Here is a 7,733-nt window from a genome sequence, read left to right as displayed (position 1 = left end):
TGAGCGGCAGAGTTTTTTTAAGTTAATTATCAGTTTCATTTATATATGATTTTGGCCGCTACAAATATTTAAATCATATCCCCAAACATATTTAGTTTGAACAGTTTATTGATGCCAGATTTGTGACAAAAAATAAAAATAAGTCAGGCGTTAAAGTGCATGAGCATTATTGTATTATAGTATAATTTATGCATCAATATGTGAGTAATAAATGACCGTTTTACTTTGTAGCTGGTCAGCACGGAGATTATTTAACACTTTTACATTTCAACAAAGTGCTAAATGTATTGGAGTAGAACCTAAAATATTTAGTAGTAAAAATAGTAAAGTATAAGTATGGGTACATTGTATTTTTATTTGTACTGAACAGGGTTAGGCTGCATGTTAGCAGGTATCTTTTTTCGAAGTGTTTAGCTTGACACCTTGTGGTTTTTCTGTGGTACTACACTAAAGCAAGATCTTGGAAGGTATTTACTGATTTGTTTGCTTTTGTGTAAGTGTGTTGGCTTGTTTTAAATACATATTTTCCTTTATATCTACCATTCTCCTTTTTAATATATAATACAGGTCCTGGATTAATTCTCACTTCGCTGCTTAAATATTAGGATAAGTGTGGAAAGCCATATTTGTATATGTAGGAGTATTTCTAACTTTCCACAAGAGCATAAAATAGAGATATTTAGGCCAATTTGTATCACAAGGACACACTCATTTTGATAAAAGTGTTCTGTCCTCTTTGGAAAATGCAGGACAAACAAAAATAAGATGATGTGTAAACTCTATACCCAGTTACACAATAACAAGCTCGACATTAAAGCTGTGATGTAACTGAAAGCGTCTTGTGTTTCCAGTACACCAGTCAGATAAGAGATAACTCATGAAATCAGATGTACTAGTGACTAGTCATAAAAACAGTTGCTCAGTAGGGAAATAAACAAGAGGAGAAGCTGTGTTTCCTCCTATGCAAAATAGTTTAACTTTGCTCACATTCACTACAGCTTTACATTGTACAGTTGTATCAGGCCAATCTTAGTTCATGTATATTTACACATTGGAGGAAAATGTAGGCATTACAAAAAGTACAAAAAGTCCCTTTAGGTGAAGTCATAATAACTTGGTCCTTTAACTGGAAGCGTGTTGCTCGTTGTGAATGACTAACCACATTGTTTGTGAAAATGTATTTTAGATCATCGTTATAACCATAGAAATATGTTTTCAACACTGCCTTTCCTTCAAAAGTAACAAATGAATCAGCAGCTATGTGGATAGCCAAATCAAACCTTACGTTTTGGATACATTTTTTACACCAAACGATTCAACATGAAAAATTATTTATCATATTTTAAATAATTGCTAAATTATAACATAGTCTACTTGTATAATATATCCCATACATAAACCTAGTTAAGCAGGCAATGTTATCTTAAGGTATTCAAATATTAGGTATTTACAATGTTTTAAATACCTTTATTGATAGAAATATATCAAATGTATAAGAAATACAAACTAAAGACACTAAGTTGACCATAAATTGGAATTAGAAAAACAAAATGATCGTATTAAGTGTATTCAATACAATTGCCTGTCACATCTTATTCCTTGGATTGTGTGTTTTGAAGATTTACAAATAAGTCAAATATAGACAAACATATTAAAAAAATGTACAACAATAAACCAGTTGTCAATACAGCTAACACAAAATATATATAAAAAAGGTTAATTGCTCAAGTAAAATGTAATAATTCATCTTATTCTGTATACATAAGAACTATAACCTCAGACAATCCCTCTTGTTTAATTCAACTGTATATTTAATGGAAGACTATTCTACCTATAATGTCTGCTGTTTACTGTTGTTCTCTGCCATATGCAGACGTATTGCTTCTGTGTTATTATGTTGAATGATGTACCGATACTGCAAATCAGTATTCCATTAAAATTGATGAATGTTTATCGTGCGTAAAAGCCCATTTCAGAATCGTATTGAATGACTGGATTATGACTATTGATGCATTAATGTGTTCATCACAGCCGGTAAATGTGGAGTTTAATATATATTTACTTTGTATATTGCTGCTGGATATCTTATAACCTACAATTTCATCATTTATTTACTAGTTGTTGTTATTGTTTTGCCTTAGCTAATAATCTGAAGCTGTTAAAGCTGTGATATACATGTAGTGGAGTAAAGGGTAAAATATTGGATTACAAAATCTAATGGACTAAAAGTGTAAAGGAGCAGGAAATATAAATACTCAAAGTAAAATAACTCAACATTTTACTTCAGTACAGTATAGGCTATACTTGGGTAAATACATATTTATTTACATTCCCATTGAACATAATGTACGTGGGATGCAGTTTGTTAGGCTCACTCATGTTACATATTTCATTTCTAAGTGTTTTCAGGAAACAGCATAAAGACCTTTATATATACAGTCTATGATAAAGATACATGGGGGTGTTTCTTCTAAAGCCGGTCTCTTAAAGGAAATGAGCTCCGCAGCACGCTCTTCCTGTAAAACGTGGCCCAGCCAGCGGGGAGGGGGCATTTACAGTAGAAGCGGTGACACTGTAAACAACAAGAGTTGAATGAAACCTGACGTCTGTGCGCTCACCTGCACACCAGGAAGTATTTTTTCCTCGTCCCACGCCCACTGTCATTTAGTGAATGTGACGTCATGCGGCTCCAGGTAAGGTAAGGAGGCAGGGACGTGTCCAAACATGGGTGGAGAATGCGAGCAGGTAAACGCTTTGCGCACAGTCCCTTCATGAGACACAACTTCACACTGTGTACCTGCTGAGTACTTACACAGATCTCTGCAGGGAGTCACACTGTTGCTCTGTTGCTGTAGGAGATGAGGTGAGTCCACTGACACTCAAAGACTACTGCACTACTTACTTCCTATTTCTCTCATTTAAGAGCTGTGAAAAACGTTTTTACATGTCTGCAGCTATGACATCCAAAGAGTAGCACTGTAATACAATACATAGGTTAATGCAGGGCTATTTCTGGTAACATTCTAAAGAAGTATATAATGTGAAATAAGTATTTCTCTATGTAGCTTGATTAACTGTTTTATTGATAAATTGCTTACGTTGTTTTTTAAGCAAAAAGTAGTTCTCGCTTCCTGATTCCGAAACTGTCCTGTGATAATAAACTGAGTAGCTTTCGGTTTTTGCCTGTTGCTCAGACAAACAAGCTGTCAACAAGTCAACATTGGTTTCAGAGAAGTGTAGCTACATTTACTTACATTTTTTAAGACCGAATGATTACATTTTAAATGTATTGTTGATTCAAAATTAAACAGTTCTTTGTTTCAACCTCTACGGCTGCAAATAAGGACAACTTTCCTTATCAATTTATTTGATGTAAATTTTGATTAATTGTTCATCCTTCATTTTTTTTGGAAAAATGCCCAGATTGACGTCTTGAAATATCTTGTATTGTCCGATGGAAACCCAAAGATGTTCACTTTAATTATCACATAAGACAGTAATTACAGAAAATCCGAAAATCCTCACAATTGAGAGCTTGGGACATCGCATTGTTTGGCTTTTTGTCTGAATACTGACTTTTTTGGTCAATTGATTAATCGATTAATCAACCTGTCATATTAGCTCTTAGGCTTTTTTCCAAAATGCTGCTTAGATCACACGTGATTTGTGACTTGAATTGGCAGAAAGTTCATTGCAAACCCATCTTAACCTATTGTATGTTGTTTATTTCACCTGTAGTCTTTCCACCATGGAAACACAAACAGAAAAACAAAGGCCTCATAACGGCCAGTTGATCTATGTGCCTCACAAGGATACAATCCGCCTGCTGGAGACATACGTCCAGCGCAGCCTCAGCTTAAATGACGGGACACTGGGGCACAGGAGGGCTGAGAGGAAAGAAAAGTGGGTGACAATGCCAAGGAAGCTTAGACGACGCTCCAGCGACCCTTCCTCTTACCTGGTCGATGGATTAAAAGACGATGGGGAAATTGGTAAATTTTATCCAGCTGAAACCCTCGTAGTTGAGCCCGAGAAACCTCAGAGGGAAATCGAGAAACCCACCAAAAAGTCTAAGAAGAACAAGAAGCCATCATTCTGGAAAAGCTTCCTTGGTTTATTCTCTCGAAAGAATAGTGAGGATAACGATGAAGAGGACAGTCCACCAGAAATACCAGAGGCCTCTGACACTGTGACCCCCAGCCAGCCAACTACTCCAGTCAGTTCACCAAAAAGAAAGTCCATGAGGAGGAAATCGTTAAAGAGAAGGTTCTCCAAAAGGCGGATATCTCTGAATAAATCAAATAGAATTGTTCAACTCAACTCTGCTGACATCACTCGAGTTGAATGTAAGCTCTATAAAATGTAACAAAATATATGATTCAATGTTCAAAAAAATTCGACCAGAATAAGTGGAAATATCAGATGTAAATGAACAAATAATGTATTGTTTTTACAGCTTTTGTCAGCGTGGAACCAACACCACATTACTACGAGAAGGTGTCAGAGGAATTTGAAAAAATTATCCACGAGGTCCAAGAAAAAGAGGAAGTTAAACCTCTGTCTGATGGTGAGAAACTGTTTCTCTTCACTTTCCTTTAGCTGTGCCTGGCAGTATACAAATGCTTTAAAAGAGCATTTTGAATTTGACAGAAAATGTAGTGTTCAAACAAAACAAGTCAGTTCAACTCACAACACAATTTCTCTGATAAATGTAATGGGTTGAATATGAAAAGTTGCTTTGTCTTCGTGGAGTTACAAAACTTCTCCATCCTGTCATTTGTCTTGGCTTAGCATTTTAGTTCTGCATTACTATAATCACTATAATGCCATACATTATTATATTAAGTATATTGATTATACTTGCAAGCGGGAGGTATAATCAGCTTTGTTTTCTCTCAGAGGAAGTAATCAACAGGATCATTGCATTGACAAAAGAGGAGGGTGATGCCATAGATGACAAGGTTGGTATGTATTGCTGCTTTGAGTAAAAAACAAGCTAGATGAAACTTTGTTTGGCGTTTGATCATTTGGAAATATTGACATGACCGATACTCTTAATGCTTCACTCTTTGGTTCTTCATAAGATTATATAATCTGTTAATTATTAAAGAATAACGATGGTGATCGAGCAGTTTCAACAGAAAGCAAAAGCACATCAATAAACCATGATCGCTGCTATAAATAATTCTCAATGATAAGAAGTACAAACTCCACCACATAGCCTGATGTTGAATCAACAACCTGTTATACATTCGTACTTCATCATTCTATGTTATGTAGTGAGTAACATTTTCTGGTGCAATAGCTTTTCATTTTCTGATCTGATGAAATAAAGCAATTCAAAATCAAGTCTTGCCAAAACCGGTCTTGGTTTTGTCAGTGTTGGTTCACTCTCTGTACATTTTAAAGAAAATAATCAGCAGATTAAGTGGAAGTGTTAAATGTCTTATTGTTAAACCTTGCTTGAAAATTACAGCAAATGTCCTATGACTTCAGTTGAAAGTATTACTAACTTTAGCTGGGAACCTGCAGGAATATTACAACTAAAGAAAGGCTATTTTACTAGCAGTAAACTCCCTTACAGGTCAAAGTGTTCTTGAGTCACTGACAGTCTTCCTCTCCTTATCTCCAGCTGAAAGACAACCCCACCCTGAGCAGCTTCTTCCAGGGGATGTCGTACTCTTCCTTCCAGAAGTTGGCTGATGCGTATCTGGAGACGGAGGCGTTGCCGACCCACAATCCTCCCACCGTCCTCCCCACAGCACCTGAGCTTGTTAAGTTGGCCTTCACACTCGACTTTACAGCCAGGATAGTCGGGCTCTCCAAACAAAATATAGGTCACATCACCGGTCTGGGGAACCGTTACCTTCAGGACCGATTCGAATACCAACAGGTAAGAATCCCACCTGTTGAAAAGAGATCAAATAGAAAACACAGAACGGCACAGATAGACAGCTTTGGTGGTCTATTTTTGCTACCTTTAAACCTCACAGTGATTCAGTCACGAAAAAGGAATCTGACTGCCAAAAGGTGTTTAAAAACTCTTCCTTGTTGTTTTTCAGGCATGTTCGGATCATCCAGTGTCGGACTATGATGACTGAGAAACATTGCTGCAAGGGAAGCGTTCAACTTCTCTCAGTGCCACAGATGTGGTGAAAGATGATGTCGCAAGTTGAATTTCCCCTTTTAAGAACACAATGGGCTACCTAAAAGACATTTTAAGCTTTCAAACCACACATAGTTTGTGGGAATGGTCTGCTTTGTGAGAAAAAAACACATGTTCTTCTGCTGTGCCAGGATGTTATGTGAAAAACCAGTTGAATGGCTTGGGAAAGAGCAATGTGCACTTTTAAAATTGAAAGGAAAAATAACTTAAAACGTACGGACTCCTAGAACATGTAGCAATGTTTTAGAATCCCAAATGGCTCATTCTACAAAAACACTCAAATGTGATGCTCTTTTTTACAAGTCCACCATTGAGTTGTATACTTTCTGTACATTAATGTGTAATTATGAGCAATGTAATAACTGTTGTAAGCTAGACACTGTGCAATATTTTTGTAGAATTTTTAATTGAGCTTTATCTACAACTACACTGAAATGTGACATTTACATAATTTATACAATGTTTGCAAATATGAATGCTGGCATTCATATAACCTACTCAAATTAAAAACATATTTAATGAAATGCTTACATGTTTGTTTGTTTGTTATTATCAAACCATAAGTCACTGTCATGATTCACTAGTTGGAAATATAACTTGGTTATCTTGAACTGTGCAATGAATAAGGCTTTCTTAAACACGCCTTGCTCATGGCACTTTTCTTCAAAGGTCAAATCTATTGGATTTATAAAAGAAAAAAAAGATAACATACTAGTGAACAACAAGATATTTTTTAACACTGTAAGTAATGGTAGTGATTCCCTAGGGCCACTGGCACAGGGTCGCAGGATGAATTATGCCAACAAAACAATTAAAAGATAATCAATCCAACTCTTTTCAGTGAATGAAGCAAGCAGGCAATATTTGTTTTGGGTTCACAAGTTAAAAAGATCAATAAGCACTGCCCTATTATATAAGGCAGGCTATCGTGTCAAGATGTAGGAATGAACAATACTTCTGCCACACCTCTCTAGTACATACTTTACTGCCTACTTTCTGAACTGCAGAGTCCACAGCTTGCAGCAGGGAAGTTTTTGTGTGGAAGTGCATTCCTGCCCGTAAATGCTGTAACTGTAAGCACAGTTAGGGTGGAGCAGCTACACATTGATAGATTTTGTTCTTCAGTATTATAATTGTTGACAGCTACATTCCCAGCCATCGGGTAATTATGAGATGTGAAAGGCTGTCAGCTCTGTGCTTAAGGCACGCAGTGATGCCTCTCACCTTTGGAGCGGGTTTACCTGCAGGCAGGAAGCCTTAGCAACACAACTAAAGACTGCTTTATTAAGATCCTGCCACATATAATGTGCATCCTGCAAACTGGCATGCATCAGTGGAAAATAGGGTGGTAGAGCAAATGTAGAAAAAGATGGACACTTTTTTCATTGACTGCCGTGTGAAATCTAAGCTAACTCTAACCCCTAACATAAAACATTCATGTTTCTTCTTTACACTCAGGAGTTTTTCTATTTTTTAAAGATGATTCAAGTTACTTTGTTCATTAATTCAGGTGACTGTTCGGTAGTGTGAGGAAAAAAAGGTTAGAAAAGTTTACATTTACAACATA

The 7,733-nt window shown here is 36.4% G+C and overlaps 1 protein-coding gene across 1 annotated transcript; it reads left to right on the top strand.

The window, feature by feature from the left end:
• Positions 1-2,694: 2,694 nt before the first annotated feature.
• LOC117539572 lies at positions 2,695-6,696 on the top strand. Its single transcript, XM_034205786.1, has 6 exons — positions 2,695-2,863; positions 3,739-4,346; positions 4,457-4,567; positions 4,900-4,961; positions 5,633-5,893; positions 6,063-6,696. The coding sequence occupies exons 1-6, from the start codon at positions 2,859-2,861 to the stop codon at positions 6,099-6,101; spliced, it is 1,086 nt and encodes a 361-aa protein (XP_034061677.1). The 5' UTR covers positions 2,695-2,858; the 3' UTR covers positions 6,102-6,696.
• Positions 6,697-7,733: the final 1,037 nt, after the last annotated feature.

The sequence above is a fragment of the Gymnodraco acuticeps genome, unplaced genomic scaffold, assembly GCF_902827175.1.
Source record: "Gymnodraco acuticeps unplaced genomic scaffold, fGymAcu1.1, whole genome shotgun sequence".
Classification (NCBI taxonomy): domain Eukaryota; kingdom Metazoa; phylum Chordata; class Actinopteri; order Perciformes; family Bathydraconidae; genus Gymnodraco; species Gymnodraco acuticeps.
The sequence above is the reverse complement of the archived record's forward strand: the minus strand, read 5'-3'. Positions and strand labels throughout refer to the sequence as shown.